Source organism: Pocillopora damicornis, chromosome 4 (genome assembly GCF_964200805.1).
Source record: "Pocillopora damicornis chromosome 4, jaPocDami1.2, whole genome shotgun sequence".
Taxonomy (NCBI): Eukaryota; Metazoa; Cnidaria; class Anthozoa; order Scleractinia; family Pocilloporidae; genus Pocillopora; species Pocillopora damicornis.
The window spans coordinates 1,038,781-1,058,104 of NC_142673.1; the positions used below are offsets into that span (position 1 = coordinate 1,038,781).

The window sequence follows — 19,324 nt, forward strand, 5'->3', positions numbered from 1 at the left end:
AAACATTTCCGAATAGATAATTATATAATATGCACACTTTTGTTGTTAGAAATATGTATCTCGGTACCCCCTTCAAAACGGCTTACGAAAAAGGAATCAGAAATATTTGTAACTACAACTCTGTCTTTGAAGATCACGCAATAATAGTTTTGTCACGCAATTATTTCTGTGACGCTTTCATAGCAAGCTATTTAAATGATCACAAGCCAGGCGGCTTTATTGCAATGAATATCTGCTTGGTTAACAAAATATTCAAATATCTTTCCATAAATATTTAAAAGATTACTATAATCACTTGACCTTTATGGTGTTTAAAAGGCATTTATGATAAAAGTATGACCGTACTAATATGTGCAATAACCTCAAAGGACAAATTTCTGACGTGTTTGTTTATCGTGCCATCCGAGTTTGTTTGGAACCCACACAAGTGAACAAAATTCAAATCCTACCTTTAACAGCAAATTCTACATAACCAGGACTGAGTTGTGATAAAAATTTGAAATGTGTTACCCTCGTTTGAGACGATACGAATGTGGTGCGTGGGAGAGTATGAACTGAGATCAGACAATTAAATCATCAGTCAGTCAAGCCGGATTTTGATGAGGAAAATATGGATAAACAGTGAAGACTTCTCTTTCTGTAGAAAAAACGCGAACGAAATTTCCGCGCAAGACACCCAAAAAAGGGATAAAATTATCAATCTTCGAGGTTTGGCGCACCTTGTGATACTGAAATGAATACTTCTGATCTCGATGTGCATTAAATTTCCATCACAGATGGCAGAGAGTTATGCGATTGATCAGATAAGACAAAGATCTTTTTTTATTCAGTTGCCGTCTTATTTACAAAAAAATTAAAATGTAAATCTAATACGATACAACTTATGCCGCTGATCAACATCAAGTACCCAGGACACTAGTCCCTCTAACATACTGTAGGGAACTTAGGAGAGCACAAAAGACCCAAGCTTGATGTTCGAGTACATCTGTTCTTCATTGTTATAACACAACACAAGAAATATAAGGATCTTAGGGTTCAAAGAGGTTAAGATTCAAAACACAAACCGTTTACCCCTCCCTCCCCCCCCCCCCTCCATAGAAATCTCGATATTTCTTCCATGAACGCCTGTTCAGTAATAGCACACTGATGAAGGCAAAATGTACTAAGAACAAAAAATTGGCACACGAAGCGCGGCAAAATGCAAATTGTTGCTCATGGAGATATCATCTCTGCGGTTGTCCTCCGGCAAATCAAAAGCAATAATCAATCAAAATGCGTATAAGATTCAGCCAATCACATGATGCGTAATAAACATAGAGAAAAGATGATGTACTCGTAAATCTAGGTTGGTTAACATGAGCAAATAGCAACGTCTCCGCTACTGCGTCCAACAGAACACTGAAAATGTTGCCAGTACTTCACAATACCTAAGGCGTCATCACATGACGAAAGCCAATAAAATAAATATTAAATAAAAACAACCCTATGTACAGTTCTTAAAAAAATACTGCATATTCAGAAATCACTTATATCTCCATTTGTACAAAAGCTATCGACAACATTTTTGGCGCAAGGAGCCTGCCTCTACCAAAGGCTAACAAGGTTAATCTAGTTTTTTTTTTCCGTAAAACGTCGAGAACAGCTGCCATCCATCGGGGAAGCCTTTAGTCTTGAAATTCCTTGGAAGGTGAAAAACGCAAAACGTAGTAAGTATGTAGTAAAGAAAAACAGGGGACCCAGTTTACGAAGTATTGCAATAAATATCGGAATATTATTTATCAACCACTCCAATTCAAAACTAACAACAACCGCGTCCTGGTTAACCGCGTTTTCCCGCGCTTAAAGCGGTTCACGTGTTTTTACTTTGAGTTCTCGTTGGATCCTTTTGATATGTCCCTTAATTCTGATTGGTCATTGTGATTACCATGGTTTGCGTTTTACGACAGTCAATCGAGATGCGCTTTGGAAATAATACCTCTTAACTACGATTAAAATGACGCAGCCAGTGAATTAATCTTCCACTTCAGCGTCATCCACAGTTTCTCCTTTCTTCAACTTTGCGATTATCTGAAATAATAATAATAGGTATGAATAAATTGAAAGAAAGCGTGCGAGCACCGAATGAAGTCGAGCTAGAGTGTGACATCAGTCTAAACTTACTCCCTTCAATCTGTTGATCTCTTTGTTATCGGCGTTTTTCTGAGCATCGTTTGTAATAAGTTTAACACGAGAGGCATACCTGTAAATAAAGAAGGAAAAAAAGTTTAAAAACAATTTAGAAGGGAAAAACCAAGTTACCAACGTTGTCAAAGACATGTCGTTTAATAACGCGAAGAGTAAGAAGTTGACCTTATCGCCCAGAAAGACTAACAATATGAAATAACAACGTCCCCATATACATCGGAGGTGAATACTTGGTAAGACAAACGATAAATACTTTAGAAATGTTGTCAATGTAAGGTTAAGTTAATATGCTCACGTCAGAGATGTGATAGTTTCATCCGTGTTGTAATCAGCTGGTGATATGTTCACAAACATAAGAGTTTTTGCGTTACCACCTGGGAAAAAAATAACAAGGAAAACGATGAAGCGCAATTTTCATTTGGGTATGGAGAGTGGGGCATGATTGGTTTTGCTCTACTTCGCTGTGTGATTAAGAAAAGTGGGGCTTTTATCTCAACCTGTCAGATGACCAAATCGCGACGACTTGGTCACCTGCGTTTTCCCGCCCTTTAAGCAAGTTGCTTGTTTTTACTCTGAACTCTTATTGGCTCCTGTGATAATTCCTTGGCTCTGATTGGCCGTTGTGTTTACATCAGTTTTGGCTTAATGCCACTAAATCGAACATTACGACAATAAGTCGATCCATTTTGGTTCAAAAATGAGACTGTTTCACAACTGAACCCCGCAGTTCTTACCCTTTCTAAGGCAAAATTCATTCGCATCTTTTTCGCCCTCTTACCGAGTGAATCCTGCATGAGTAAGGTAAGCTTGTTGTTTCTGTACGGAATAAACTGCTGCTCGCTGGATAAAGCCGAGATTACGTCTCCCAAGGCACTTAAACTCTTGTTAATCGATTGGGCTTCCTGTAGGATACACATCAAACTTGATTAAGCAAGTGAAAGGTAAAAAGAAAGAAGAAAAGAGGTCTTGTTGTAAAGGAGCGTATGCGTTAAGAGATTAAATGCTTAAAACAATCGTAGAACATTTTTGCTGGTTCTCTATAAAACTACCTTGAGTTGCTCGGCGCTTGCACCAGTCTTTGCGGCACGTTCAGATCCGGCCAAATCAACCAAGCTTATCTAAAAAATTAAGACATAATTAACCCTCTGTCACGCACGGGAAATTCGGGTAACAAGGATACAAAAATAAGAACTCTTTCTTTTTCACAGAAAAAATTGGCAAGCGTATTGGGAAAAAAAGAATTACACATGCAGAGGGACTTAGGGAAGACTCACTTTTCCTTTGAGCACAGCACCAGAAGTTAAGTTTGTACTCTCGATAATGATTCCGAGGATAAGGTGAGACCGAGAACTCTCCGCATTCATTTCTTAAAAAAAAAAAAAAAAAAAAAAAAGAAACATCAGTTGTGTGGTGAACATAGTTGATGATAAGGTGCACGAAGAAGATTCTCGTAACCTTAATGTTTGATTCAGGGGTGTTATTATACAAAGAAATTAGAAGTTAGTCACTCTCAGTGGTCAAAGGGCTGTTTTCGTTTGAATCGGTGGGTTAATCTACCAAAGGAAAATTAAAATTTTTTTCTCACTTGTGGAAGAGACGTGTCTGTTTTCAGAGCCCCTCTCAAATATGCTCCAAAGCTCATCCTTAGTAGCTGCTTCCAGCATCATAGATCCATGTACAAACACAAGACCCTAGGAAACCAAAGACGTCAGGATCGACAAATATCAGTTATTGTGTGGAAGGAAAGCTTACGATTTAATTCAATCCTAATTCATTTATTTATTCATTACCTTCTTATCTTTCTTTATGTCGAGTTTTGCAGGCTATTCAAAGTGTTAAGGGTAAAACAACACTTAAACTATGTTTGCATTAAGTGATATTTAGGAATCACATACGTGACTATCGAGGAAAACAAAGTTAGATTCGATAACCGACCCCTATCTGAGTAATGCCCCCTTTCCCTCTGGGAGAGAGGCGTCTCACTCCCAGCAAGTCACAATTTGCTTTTTTTGGACACGCGCGATGGACTCGAAAAGGATGGACTGCTTGTACTCTACCGAAGACACGGTTGCGAGTATAAGGTAAATGTTGAAGTTACAGCAAGGACACGAGTGTCCCGCTTTTACGTCCAGCTGTTACTTCTCGAAGAGGTATAGGCGGAAGAAATCGAGGGTAGCAAACAAAATCATAACTATAAACCGACGTGTTTAAGGTAACCAACAGCAACACAAACATAACAATTTAAAGGATACTTCTTTGCCATGAGGTGCAAGTAAATCAATCAGTTTGTCATTATATAACTCCAGCATGTAACATGTAACCTTGAAAGAAAATTTGGATCTGAAGAAAAAAAGCGCAATAGTTAAGCTTCTTAATGTACCAGGCATAAGTAAGTATATTTACGATCATTATTTCGTATCATGCGATGACGCTGTACATTCGCGAGCCGCGTTAAACGAACTAAACGATAATAGTAATGATAGTGATTTATCTCGTGCATTCCCCATACGAATATGCTCTAAAGAGCCCTAAAAAACTTTGCGGGGGACTTTGGCTAGGGTGAATTGGGCAATTTATAATTTTTGAAAGGGAATTTTTCGAGTACCCTTAATTTGAGAACTTTTGGAAGCAAGGCCAGACCACAACCCTTGCCTTTCTTTTTGTTATTTTTATCTTCTTTTATTTTTTTTTTCAGGACACTACATAGAAATTCGCCCAATAAACAGATCTTACTCACTTTTGTTCATCCATCAACTTGTAGATGGCGTCCATTGCACGTGGGGCGATGCCAGGTGATTTGAGCTCCTTATCACCGATCATAGTGTAAGTGAGAAGCGTCAAGGAATACAACGATTTTATCCTTATATTTGGAACAACGATGATTTTAGTACAGAGGTTTGCTTTGACTGGGCACAACTATTTACTTTCAAATAATGGATTACAAGACAACGATCTTACCCTTATATTTGGAACAAAAATTATTTCAGTACACAGGTTTTCTTTCCCTGGGCACAAACTCTTTACCTTCAAATAATGAACAAATGACGATATACCCTAAGGATGTATTCCTATAGAAATCCAAAGGAAAATTCCTTCATTTATTCCCCCCATGGATATATCCCACGGCAACATTGAATACCTTCAAGTAATGAACAGTTGACGAAATTCCCCACAGATTTATTCCTATAGATATCCCAGGGTAAATTATACACACCGGGTCGTCTACGCTTGGCGTTCTTTACTCAGTTTTAGGTACAAAAGTTTCATTTCTTGGAGTAAAGGATATGTTTTGCCAGAGCCTGTTTGTCCGTAAGCAAAGATGCACACATTGTAACCATCCACAGCTGACTGGATAAGATTCTGACATGAAAAAGGAAAGAATCACTGTTAAAATACAAGTGCTGAAGCACTCGTAAGACAAATACCCTAATTAGCAGAAAAACGCATCAGTAATTTTAGCTGGCCGCTTACACGAACGGCCACAAGAGCATGCGTGATAATGTGTAATAGGGATAATTATGCACGTGCCAAGGAGATCAGACCGGTTGGATCAATAATAAAAACAACTACTAGTCTGACTTCACAAATAGGTATACAATACAGCGCTACAAATACAGTGTATATGTTTTTTAAACTGGCACCTTGGGGAGCTCGCGTCCAGTCCCCGCGCTTCAAGATGTTTGCTCATTTTTACTTTTTGTTCTTTTTGTCACGTGATATTTTTCTTTTCCTTTGATTGGTCACTGAGGCTACTTTGGTTTTGGTATTGCGTAATTCAATCAAGCAGCACTCCAAGAACTTACATTTGTATCCTCAAACACCTTCTCCTGGCCGTGTTCAGGTGTAAATACTGCGTCATACTGGAAATCTTTTGGACCACGGTTGGTTTCCACGATAAGAGTGTACTCATCAGGTGACTTGATCACTGAATGGTTACCCTAAATTGTTACAAAACATCTGTCAGTGAACCCATTTACATCCTGACATCAGTGTGCATATCCTCTATACTGTCCTCTATACATTACCCGAGGTAACGGTAAGGAGGAGAAATACAGCCGCCTCAGAAATGTGTAAGGTAACAGGAATGTTCTCTCCAAGTCTGAATAAAATATAGCGCATAGCAGCCAGAGAATACCCCAATCTCTAATAAACAGCCTTAAGTTGTGAACAGCTCGTACCTCTGCAAATAGGATAGCAACGTAATGCTAATAAACTAAAAACTTTCAATCTCACCCTTTCCAGTTCAGATCTACTAAGCGGCCTTGCTCTGCAGTACACGCGGATTTTTCCTTTCATGTCTTCTATCATGTTGTAATATTTCTTACGTAAAATCTGCCGCAGAAAACAGATTATAAACACGCTTATCAAAGCTCTCCAAATTGGAAAAAAAGTAAAATAAAGAATCCTCTTCGGCGCTTTGTTTTGTTGAAAGCACGAAAGAAGTGGCTGAAACACCGAGAGAGTCGAGAAACCTTATCAAAATACAGGTTGAAAGTGAAACTAAAGCAATGGAGAATTGCCGAGTTTGAATATATCAGCCTCTCTCTCTTCTCTTTTTGGAACACTCCGGAAACCTGTTACATTACTTTTCACAAAAATAACTACTAAATGCAACAACCTATACTTGCAAGGAGGAATGAAAGTTAAAATGTAACTGAAAAGTCACACGTAAATTTCGAAGGAACAACTGTTATTGACTTACTCTCTCACTGTTGTAGTTATCTGATAAGGCTTTATTCTCTTCCCTGAGAGCTTTCACTTCCTTTGTTAAGTCATCCACCTTCTCTTGGGCGGCAAGACCTTCCTGTTATTGACAAAAATATCAAATGATCAAATTTGAGATAAGTAAATATACCGTTCGCGTTTTCAGATCAAATTTTTTTCGTTTGTGAACTCAAATAAAGGGCAAATGTGAAACGTACCTGTGCTGCAACTTCCAGTTTAGAAAGAGTGTCCTTGTCTTTCTTACTGTCCGCTAACAGTGCATCATGTTCCTAACATTTATAGCAAGAATTTAAGTTAGGATTGATGTAATAGAGTGATTGTCAATAGAGTGTGGTAAACCTCTTGACAAGGACAAGGAGCCAATGAGAACGCAAAGAAAAAACATGCAAACTGAGCGTGAGGAAACGAGAGTGAACGAGACACGCGAGGTTTTAATTTTTGCTTGTAATTGGTAAAGAGAGTGGCGCGAGTTTTCTGGGCCAATCACAGAGCGGAGTGAAGCAAAACCAAGCAATCCTGAATTACTCTCGACGCTAAATTGAAAATTTCTCCAACCGGAGCGAATTTAACAAAGCTGGCGTTTCAAACGTCATCCCACGAACCAGATCACACGAGCCAGAGTCCAAACTGAACTGGGAAGTACTTAGCAAAAAACTCATTTATTTAGCAAAAAAACGACCAAACCTTTTTGAGAACTTTGAATTCTTCTTCGGTTTTAGCTAAGGTTTCTTTAACTTTCTCAAACTTTTTCTTCTCCGTTTCCAGGTTCTTTTGTAAGTCTGTCGAAGAAATATCGCGATGTCAAACCATTATCATTTTACAAAAAAGGCTGCTATCAAGAAAGGTGGTAAAAGCTGGTGAGAGAGTGAACTCGAGGCGCGAATGACGCGCGAATGACGCGCCAAAAGACACGCGAAAAGTGGCCGTGTGACTTATCCTTCACGCACTCCTCGCGCGGATGCCACCGTTCGCATGAAAACAAATAGACGCTAGACGCTACTGGTGAACGTACCTTTAAGTTGCTTTTCCGTCTTTTTAGCTGCCGCTCTCTATTGGACACAAGAGGAGGAAAAAAGAAAAAATACAGGTTACTCTACAGGAGATGGAACAAGTAAACTCGTACAACTTAAGCAGCAGTCTTAGTGTCACATACTTCTTCAGCTGAAGGTCCGGCTGGCTTGGATTTCGTCTGAGCCTCTTTAAGATCCTTTTCAAGTTGTTTTATTTTATTATGATCTTCGTGTGCAGCCTTCTTTAATGCTTCAACTTGTGCTTGAAGCTTTTCTTTTTCTTTGTTTAATTTTTCCGAGTCTACAGCTGTTTTTGAATCCTGTAACAGAACGCAGTCGAGTTAAATTGGAACGGGAGGGGGGGGGGAGGAACCAAAGGGACCCTAGGGGAGGGAGGTCTAGGGGAATTGGAACATTAGTGGACAGAAAATGTACTTTGTAACAATATAAAAATAAATTAAAGGACTTCGCAAAGTTCTCTAACAAAAAAAGGAACTAAAAAAAGGAACTGGCAAAAAAGTAGTAACCACATAAGCAGAGTCTTCTGGTTGTCGATTGTTTCATCAAGGTCATTTAGAAAATTGCTGACGAAATGTCTCTTTTACAATCAAAAATCACTATGAGAATCCTTAAGAAAGCCCGTTTTGTGGTTTGCTTAGTTTTCGAGCCAAGTCTAGAGACAGAAGGTGTCCTCACCCTTCTCTTTGGACCTCCACCAAGCCCTGTATCAATCTTGGAATCTTGAGGTTTCACTCCAGCAGCTTCAAGTTCTTTGATCTACAAAAAATCCATGAAAGTGACAGAAATGAAAACACGAAGGTACGAAACTACCCAAAATAAAAATGAAAAAGAAAATCAGATCATTATTACTCCAAATTCAGGAACCAACGTCAAACTTCTGAACATACTCTCTTTTGAAGAGCTTGTATCTTCTTGTTCAGTTCCTCAATTTGTTTTTTAGATTTTGTATCACCCTGCTCCTTAGCATTCTTCAGTTCTTTCACCCTCTCTGCACGCATTTTCTTGTTCGCCTCCTGTTCAAACAGACGCAGGAAATTACAATTAGTCGCTACACTATATAGTGCACCCGTTAATTATCTGATCAGAATTTTTTAAACAGCCATAAATATACAGGTAGGTCCATCATCAGAACGGCAAACTGTATCTTTCCGTTAGTGAGTATGTAAGTAGTCAGATGCTGGCAAGTTGTCTCCATCTTTTGCAGAGTAGTAGGTCAATCAATGAATCAGCCATATAAACAGTTAGTCTGTTTTTCAATCAGTCACTAAGTGGTGTCAGCAAGTTAGACAATCCCTAGAAGGGTCACTTAATTGTTTCATTTGCATCGTTAAAAAAAAAATCAAACATCGTCACAGTCTCTCCATCAGGCGCATGACATAAACATTCAATAAAGCAATCATTCTTTCATCAACATTGCAGTCTTTTTTTGAAGCTTAACCAACCTGTAACTCTGTTTCTGTTTGCTTCTGTAGCTCAATATTTTTGTTCAGTGTTTCAACTTTTGCAGTCAGGGTTGTCACAGAGGCTTTAAGCTGCACACAATCCTTCACTGATTTCTCCTTGTCCTTCTCAAGGGCAGCCTTCAAAAAGATCAGTCAATAGTAATACCTCATTACTAAAATATAACCCAAGAACACTTAACCCTTGACACCCTAACATCAGCATGCATATTCCAAATACTAATCTCCATACATTTCCTGTAGCGCTCTTTAAAAAAATTTAGCTTAAAAGACAAGAGCTCTTCAAGTTTGTGATCATTACCGTATTCTCACAAGCCTAATGGTACTGATACCTTAGTAAGAAATTAGATGCTTGTCTCCCTCAGGGTTAACTACACAAGGGTACAAACAATGGCAACCTTTGAAATCAAGGTTATACTAGACAGTGACTGAATCAATCCATATAGACAGCCATATCATCAGAGCCAGACAATCATCACCAGCAACAACATTTCTAATCAATATTAACTAACCATTTTTGCTTGATATGCACCAATTTCCTTTGCTGTGTCAATGGGAACATTTTCCAAAAGCTTCTTCTCAAGTTCTTCTATTCTTGCTTTTGCTGCTGCCAATGCCTGAACAGAATAAGCCAAGACAATCAGCATACATACCTATGTGCACAACACCTAAGGATACCATTGAAAATAAATTATACCACATGAAAAACATACTTCCTCTTTTTGTTTGATTTCAGCCTCCAACATCTCCTTGGTGGAAGCTAGCTGTGCTTTTAATCCTTCCACTTCATCAGATGAGCCTTCCTTCAAACCTGCCAGTTCCTACAAGAAAAGAAACAACAAGAAAGATAAGCTGCAGAGTAACATAGCTAGTGCAGCAAGTAAACCCAGTTTAACGCATTACAACCTAACCTTAATTATCATATCCTCTATACTGTTTTCTTTATAATTCCTCTGATACTAACAACAACAATATGTTGGATAATCATGAGCTTCTTGTATTGGTGATCATTTCCTTTATTCTCCTGCCCATTATATTTGATTCAAGGGTGATACTGTGCAGAGAAATTAGAGGCCATTCACTCTTGGGGGTTAAAGAGATAACTAATTACAAGGACAGATAGGGATCTTTATGGGCTGAACTTTCAACTACTTGGCTAAGGAATCTGAACAACATAAATAATAATTAGAAGCTACTCAAAATATTCAAACCTTTTTCAGAGCTTCAATCTCTTCAGTTTGAGCCAATAAAGTTCCTTTTTCTTGCTCTAATTCCCCATTTACTTTTGCCAGTTCCTCCTCAAGTTCAGAAATCTTGCCAGACATTCCCTGTGGTAAAGTTATGTCAATATGATAGTTATGAATAACAGGTTAACAAATTTCAATATTTATTTCTACACAATTTTAACTTTTCTTATCACTAAACTGTTTTCTTGTAGATATTGATGATCGTAAATCTAATGGTATTAAGCTTTTTTGAGAGCCACAAATTTCTCACAAACTGAAGTTATTATTATAATGTTATCCATGTAAAATTGAGTCTTCCCTTCACTTCATCTAAAATTTGTCCTAATGAAAAACACACAATTAAAAGTGAAGGTTGAAGAGGAGAACCAAAATCATCAATTACAAGTCATTGACTGACGTAATGCAAAATTCCAAGAACTAACATAATAGAGTATTTAGTAAAAGAAGTTTTCTATTTTGATATTTTAACTGCATACCTCAACATCTTGTCCTTCCACTGATAAAGTTGGAGTGGCCACAGGGACTCCATCCCCAATCTCATCAAGTTCATTCCTTAGATCTTCCACTTCCTTCTCCAAATTTTTTACTTTCTCCTCCAGTTCAGAGTTCTTTTCTGTAAGTTCTTTGTTGTTTTCCTCATGTTCTGAGACTTTCTCTTCCAAAGCTTCTTTTTCCTTCGTTAGTTTCTCCACAGACACTTCCAGTTCATCCCTTGCTGCCTCAAGTTGGCTGATCTTGTCTTCAAGTTCTTCTATTCTTCCACCACTATCAGAAAGCCCTCCTGTAGCTACAGTTTCAGGAACCATCCCTTCCTTTAACATCATCATAACAGCAACAGTATTTTCTGCTTTCTTAAGCTTTTCTTCCTCCTGCCTCAGTTTCTCCATCATAGCTTGAACTTCTTCGCTCCTGAAAAACAAACAAGACAGTTGACCACAGAGTATATTTACTCACTAATAGTAAATTACAGGGTTAATGATTTCAGAAAAACACCCATTCCCAAATCTGTCCAAAATCTGTCACAGACCTGTCATCTTCAGTTGGTTCCTCGCCCTCATGTTCCTGTTGATATTGCTCCTTCCACTTCTCAAACTCCTCTTTCATTCTTTTCTGTTCATCTATCAAAGCCTGTCTTTCTTCCTCAGCAGCTTTCAACTTCTCTTCTGTCTCTTTGTCATCCACTTGTCCTGCAACTGCTGTGGCAGCCAGCAAACCTTGCAACTGCTCCCGCAGGGCTGTGCATTGCTGTCTGCTTTCGCGAAGTTCCTACATATTAAAAACAGGAAGTCAAGCAAAGTAATACTTTGACAGCTTTACAGTAGTTTGCACAGTTGAAATCACCAAACCTGTTTATTATCTGTTGCCTGTTTCTCAAATCTTGTCTTTTCCTTGCCCAGACTGCTTACTTCCTCTTCCAGCTCCAAAATCCTTTCTTTTTCCTTCTCAAGTTCCTCTTTATACTTGATTGTATCTGCTTTATTCTTTTCAATTTCCTCTTGAAGCTTTGTAATCTCCTGAGTAAGTTGGTCCCTTTCAGCACTGTCTAAGACTGTCACAGTAGTTGCAGTTGCAGCAATCACACTCACAGGCTGTTCTTCAGCTTGTTCTTTTACTTCCTCTTGGGTCTCCTCTTTAGATACCTCAGTCTGTTGTGAATCTGTGGATGCTGATGTCACTGCAGTTGTTGTTACTACAGTACCTGTTGTGACTGTTGCCCCTCTGTAACAAAATTATAATCACCACAGATTAGCCTGTAATGAATAGCTGATAGTGCTGTCTAATCATCAGTGATGGTTGCCCTGAGAGGGACTGTTGGAAGAAATAATAACCAACATTTTGATGATCTGAGCTGACATCATCAACATCCTCAACCATCAGGTTGTTGAAACATATTTAATAACTGTCCCTAACCCCTGTCCTTTTCAGGACTACTCTCTTCCATGTAATCAGACAACACAAGCAACTATTACTCCTTGGTTCACTCCACTCAATGCATGAATGAATAGCTTGTGAAATTCAAAACTGAAATTTTGGCTAAGGGCTTCTTTCTGTTCATGCTGTTCATGTATCATGTGGGGGGCAGCTGTTGATTGTAATTTCAATTCTTTTTCCATGGCACCACAATGTATCTAATCAATATGTACTTGCATAACTTCTTGTGTCTTGGAAAATTTTGTTAGAAATATTTGAAGAAATTTCACAGGGAAATCTAAAATATAACTGTAAAGACAACTTAAAAAATAATTGAGAGTCTAAATAATTTTTGCCAAAGAAGAAAATATAGTTTTTTCAATCTTGTTAACAGAGCCCCTAGTGTGAAAGATACCAAGACCTTACCTTGCTTTAAGAGCATCAATTTCTTCTTGCATTTTCTGGATTTCAGCTTTCAATGCATCTACCTCATTTGTGTGTTTTTCTGTCAGCTCATTTATTTTCTTTGTTTCTTCTTCCTCTTTGTCCTTCAACAACTTCTGATGCTCTTCTTCTTTCTCTTGCTTTTCTTTTTCAGCAGCTTCAAGCTTTTGTTTCAGCTCAGTGACTTCTTCCTCATGTTTTGCCTTTAGTGCTTTGATTTCTTCTTCATGCAAGGATAGACTCTGCTCTTGTTGTCTCAGCCCTTGTTCCTCTAAAGCTTTCAACTTCTCTTCCAGCTCTTTCACTTTTCCTTGTTCACTTTTAAAATCTGCCAGCACTGAAAACATATTGGGTTAATTTGAATCAATAATACAGTAATCATCAGACATTTCACTCAAGTTTACATTTGTACAATTGTAAATTGGTTACTTACATATTGTGTATCTAGAATGTTGTTCATCAAGCATTCTTGTCAATTCTTTCACTGCTTCTGCCTGTATGTGGATAGATTTGAAGAAAAGTTGTTTGAACAACTTTAAAAATAACTTTTAAACTCATTAAAATAATGAAGACGGATCTTAAGCACAAACACTTTTGAGACATAGATGGCCTTTTTGAGATCTTTTGACTATTAATATCGTTTAGTCTATAATGCAAAAACAACTAAAGTTTTCCAGTAAATCAGTGGATGTGCAGAAGGTCAAAAACAGAAGCAAAGAAATTTTACAACAATTCTTATCTGTAAATAATTTCCCACCTTCTCTTCTTCAAGGCGGTTAAACTCCTCCCTGTTTTTAACTAACAATTGTCGTTTTTCCTTCAAGAGGGCCTGATTCTTCCCTTGGAGACTCTGAAAAAAAGATTACAACAGAACCAAATTCTGTAAATATTAACAACCTTTGTAAAGTCTGCAAATGGTGACAGGAAACACTTAGTCTTAATCTCTTGGAGCTCCCAATTTCTGCACCATGAAGCAAATAGGAGTATAAGTACACCTCCTATATGGAATGCTTGTAAATTACTGGTCAACCCCCCTCCCCACCCCCAACATATCATCAGGTTTCCAGACAGTTTTCCAAATATCATCTACACTCCTGAGTTCACACAATTGGGCCCTGAGTAGGGAGGGAGGGGGACAGTGTGGGAGTAAAGTTACTTGGTCATGAACACAACACAATGACCTGGAAATGGTTTCAACCAGAACCCTTTGATCCAGATCACCACTTTCACCAATTAGCCACCACATTTCCCACACCATGGTCTGTTAATTAACTTGACTGGTAAGGTGAGTGCAGCTGTTCACAGAATGGTAACAAAGTCTAAAGACATAATCAAGATCTGCATCTCTTGCCTCCATAACTTGCATATTGAATAGAAAAGCTATTTGTGGCTGTATTTTGATAAGCAAAAACCTGCCTTCAAAATGAACTCTTTACTAATTAACTTTGGGTGGATTAAACCTGAATGGGTGTGTGGAGTTAAGACCTCACCTTAACTGTTTCTTGCCAGTAAGTATTTGTACGAAATGAATCCTCACGGTGAATTGTAATAACTTGACGGAAGGTGGTGACTTTGTTGGAATATTCATTGCGTAAGTTAAGAACAAAGGTGTTGAATTTAGCCTGCAAATTCAAAATGATAATTGTTCATAATTACAATAAATACAAATATGAGAAAAAAGACCACTAAAAATGTAATGTAAAACAAACAAACATCTTCAAAAATCTGGAAAAGTTGTACAGCTGTATGTATATTAAAGATTTCCTGATAATAATAGAAACTGGAATATAGTAGAAACTTTATTCATGGGTCAAAAAGGATCTTCATACATGTAGCTGACAGTGAAAAAAAAGAATACTACTAATTGTTAACACAAGCCAGGTTATCAATCAAACATCAAAGAGGTAAGTTTCTAAAGAAACAGTGTGGTGCTGTGATGATAGGGGGTTTTAATACATGTAGATAATTTGGTGTTATCAACTGAGCTGATAATGTAAATTGGCTACCATAAAGAGTTTTCATAGCTGACCTTTCCAGTATTAGCCCTTTGTTAGAGCAAAACAGTCTGATAGGCTTAGGGGTATTTAGGAAGGCTGGCTGATTAATTCCAATCAAGAAGATGAAGTATACATCAAAATGTACAAGGAGATACCTGAATATCATCTTCCAGAGTTTTGTACTGTTCCTGAATATTATCAACAACCTTTACATGACCACTTTTCATCTTCTTCATGTCATCCATTACCTGTACCATACCACAAACAATAGATCAGAGTAAAATAGCAGAGAATTTTCACCAATACCAGCGTAGATGAACATCACTGACAAAATTAAGTCTCTTAGTTGGAAGTCCTGTCGGCAAAAGCCCTCACATTCCAAGTTTGCATTACCTTGTTTCTAATCCAAGCCTGCTGTTAATTTTTACCTGTAAAGAGGTCATCTCTAGGCAACTGACAAGTTTTTAACCCGACAAAATGTGAAATTGGGCAGATGAGGAAAGTTATCAAAGAGAAGATGACATTGGTCAATACATTATTAATAATTCCACCTACATGTACGGCCTCAAAAGAATTGTAACTGTAAAGTGAATTGAAAACAAATCTCTTTCTCACTGTGGTTGTGGCTACAAAATATAAATTTAATATTTTTCAAAAGTCAGAATGTCTAACCAGGCCAAGCTTTGCCTGCCAAACCCTGAAATTTACAAAACATTGGTCTGATGAATGCTATTTTCAGGCTTGTTAAATAACTTTTCATGCTCACATAGTCACACAGAAGCAGTGAAAGACTGCCACTTACCCTTTGAATACATTCTTTAGCATAGATGTATGGTATATAAGCATTCTGTTCTCCCTGCAGCTGCGGTATTGCAAGCATACCACTGCTGCGACTGGATGCACTTTCTTCAAAAAAAACAATAGAAAGGCTTCATGTATAAACAGAGTTGAAAAGTTTAACAGCTACACTGTTTGTGCAAAACAACAGCTCTGATTGAGAGTAATCATAAGAAATCAAAGTATTGTATACCAGTAACAAGTAAAGCATAATTGTAATAATTATAGTTATGGGGTATTAGCTATATATTTGCCATCTTGTAAGTCATAAGTAAGCCTAGGTAGTTGTACAAAGTCAGGTAGTATTGTACATGACAGTTGAGAAGGTAAAAAGAAGCTATGGCTGCAATTTACCTCTATCTCTCAAACCCTCAATGGAAACTGGAGAAGGTTCTTCCCATGGGACAATCTCCTGAGACTAAAACATGATAACAAGTTCATTTAGAAGTTTTTCTTGTCTAATTACCAATAAACTGCATATTTGAATATTTATCTTGTAGTTTACAAAAATACATGGGGAGAAATGATTTCAAACCAGTTTTATTTGTTTAATGTACTATGCTTGGAAAAGGCAAATGCTCATCAAATTAAACTGGTTTTAATTCATGTCTACTTGACATTCATTTGCTGTTATTCTACATCATACTCCTTGTATATATATATATAGCCCCTATAGCTATGCAGTAACATGCCCTTGGTAGATTACAAGCAGATTAACATGCAACATCAAGTCCCATTACATGCACAAAACTTTGGCTCTCACCCCATTCATTGATGCAGGGTGATCAAGTCTCTCTCCTTCGCCACTTGATTTTGAGCGAAACCCTGATGATTTCAGTTGTGAGCTACCACTTGCCTCAGGCTTTGCTTGAGAATGTGATCGGGTGGATGGTGCTGTCATGGGTCTCTCTACTGGTGCAGTAGCTGTTGTTGGTCTTGTAACTGCAGTTGCAGGGCGCTGTTTTGCTCTCTGATGGGCAGAGCTTGGTCGACTTGATGCAGCATTAGATTCGACATCAGCATCCGTCTCAGCAATACTCCATGCATCTTGACAAAAACAAAAACAAAAGGTCTCTCAGTACCATAGTCTTAAAAATAATGTAACTTCTTTCTACAATATCCAAACATCATCCAGCAAAAAGGTGATGCAAATTCTCAAATGTTATCTGGTAAAAGTTGCCATCTTGATCGAACATCAAATTCTCATTACTATTTTACAAAGAAATGAGTAGCAGTTAGATGGGAGAATTGACAATCAGATCTTAGGAGTTAAAGGATGAAATACTTCCACAATCCAAATAAGATATTTCTTTGTCACATGACGAAAAGCATCCTAAAAATTAACCACATTTGTACAATGTACATATTTAAAATCACAACAACAAAACCAACATAACATTCCATTGGTGAGCTTAACTAACATTAGTTGTCATGATTATTACCTTTCCTAGATTCTGGAGTCTGCCTACCACTGTCTTCTCCATCTGTTGGTACAACTGCATTTTTTTTCACTCTCTTTCTTGTAGCACTTTCCATACTTGCCATGGAGTCAGTTTCAGTGCCATTCACTCCTTCAGTGTCTGTCGTTTGTGGAACTTCTGTGTCAGTTGTCTGTGGAGGTTCATGAACTCCATTTATTTCTGAACCATTCATTTCATCTTCAGTGGTACCTCTGTTTGTTTCATCTGCTTCCTTGACTGATATTAAGCTGCCTTTCTGTGGCTCAAGAGCTGCTTCTATGATTTGTTCTGAGGACTCTCCAGATTCCTTGGTTCCCTCAGTGTCATCTGTGTCAGTCCATGCTGTTAAAAATATTCATTGAAAGTGTGGTCATTAGATCCACCACATCATAAATATTAAAATAATATCATTTTAGGGCAAAGAATTTTCATCATGGTACACCTCTGTAAGAGTAATATTAAAGCTGTTCGTATACCTACCTGGCCCATGTAAAATTAAAGTTGATCCAGAAAAATTCAAAGTTATAGTACATATAAGCAATTTGTATCTGAGACACCAATTTATGAAATAACTGACTTAATAAAAGTGCCCTGATTGGTCCTCTCACCAGTATCTCTTGTAACAGCTAGGTAGGTTACATATTGGAAAAAAATTAGAGCCTTCTTGTCTTAGCAAGTGAGCCAAAGTATTTGTGTGTGAAAAAGTTGACCCACCTAACAATGTTACCCTTCCTACCAAAGTGGGACAACTCCCCCTCCTAAGTTGTTTTGCCCTTTTACCCTTTCCCCCCCCTTCCCCCACCCCAAGATGAATTTCTCTTCATCATGTCAGAGCTTCATATACTTTTACAGAAGTAAAACATAGAAGTTTCAAAATTAAAAGTTAGATTGGCCTGGTAACATAATGGCAGGGTTGCCTCAGGTACCCAAGATCATATATGGGCCCTGAGAGAAATAGTGACTGTCATGAAAAAGTTCATGACTGCAAAACACACATTTTCCAGGAAGCACCATGAACTCCACTATTCAAGAGATATCCAAAGGTGCACAAACTCTTGTACTGTGTTAGAAAGCTGAGATAAAGCAATCGCTTTGGCAAGGCAATTTTAAGGTAAGTACGTGTTTTAGGTAGCTTAATCGTGGTCAACCCCTTGGGCCGATCGTGCAAAAATCAAAGTGCTGTTTCTGGGGTAGGGACAATGATTTGTGGTACAAATAATCATTAAGTGATTCCACAGCTGATCCGTCGACCTCTAGATGTTGTTCTCATATTTATGTTTGGACAGCTTATACATTAGTAACAACATATTGTATATATGGAGGATCATTAAAGTTTTTCTTTCAACTCACATGATCACTCAGCTGTTTTGAACTCAAACATTGATCGAATACTTTTGTGGTCGACTTCGTTTCTTAGGAAGTAATGCATCGTTCAAATCAAGGCAAAGGCCAAAAAAAGCCAAAAACTCCAGAAAATTCATAATTCATCGAAAAATTACGCAGATTTACCACCTATACTTATCGCCCGTTGAGAATAGATTGGTAGAATCAAGCTGAGACATTCGCCACACCGGCAATTCTGAAGCTTACCTTGTTCCTTCGATAAAGTGGATGCCTTGCTTTGAGGTTTCGATGGTTTTCGCTTCGGGGCGACCTTTGGGTTTCTTGTTGCCATCATTTTGCCGTGTTTTTGGGTTAAGAAACCTTAGGTGTTTCTCATCTACACTGCCGGATTCCAATAACTCTAAGATAAATAGACACTCGACGAAATACGATAAAGTACAACCACCTAAGATGCGGCTTCAACCTGCTTAGTCCGCATTTCGAAACGATCGAGTTACGAATATTTCGGGCGAGGGAACTTACAGAACCAGCAAATAAAATCGTATTTTGAGCAATACTTGAGCACCATAGAAAAATAAGAAATTGTAATCAGATAATACGAGCTCTAAAGGTCATTGTCAAAGCTATTGTAACGCTAATGAAGTCAAAATGTTAGGGTCTGAGTTGCTATAGAACTGTGTCCAT

The 19,324-nt window shown here is 37.9% G+C and overlaps 1 protein-coding gene across 1 annotated transcript; it reads right to left on the reverse strand.

The window, feature by feature from the left end:
• Positions 1-799: 799 nt before the first annotated feature.
• On the reverse strand, positions 800-19,207 carry LOC113672723 (uncharacterized). The gene is made up of 38 exons (XM_027189056.2): positions 18,887-19,207; positions 17,279-17,638; positions 16,600-16,883; positions 16,191-16,254; positions 15,802-15,905; positions 15,155-15,247; positions 14,493-14,624; positions 13,760-13,852; positions 13,436-13,496; positions 12,985-13,339; positions 11,994-12,366; positions 11,675-11,913; positions 11,124-11,556; positions 10,612-10,728; positions 10,114-10,221; positions 9,913-10,017; positions 9,383-9,520; positions 8,828-8,953; positions 8,616-8,696; positions 8,063-8,239; positions 7,922-7,958; positions 7,594-7,688; positions 7,107-7,178; positions 6,887-6,988; positions 6,418-6,516; positions 5,988-6,122; positions 5,471-5,544; positions 4,922-5,011; positions 4,437-4,524; positions 3,975-4,007; positions 3,770-3,875; positions 3,459-3,550; positions 3,234-3,302; positions 2,963-3,086; positions 2,480-2,558; positions 2,161-2,239; positions 1,976-2,067; positions 800-1,679 (listed from the first exon to the last, which is right to left on the reverse strand). The coding sequence occupies exons 1-37, from the start codon at positions 18,972-18,974 to the stop codon at positions 2,011-2,013; spliced, it is 4,962 nt and encodes a 1,653-aa protein (XP_027044857.2). The 5' UTR covers positions 18,975-19,207; the 3' UTR covers positions 800-1,679; positions 1,976-2,010.
• Positions 19,208-19,324: the final 117 nt, after the last annotated feature.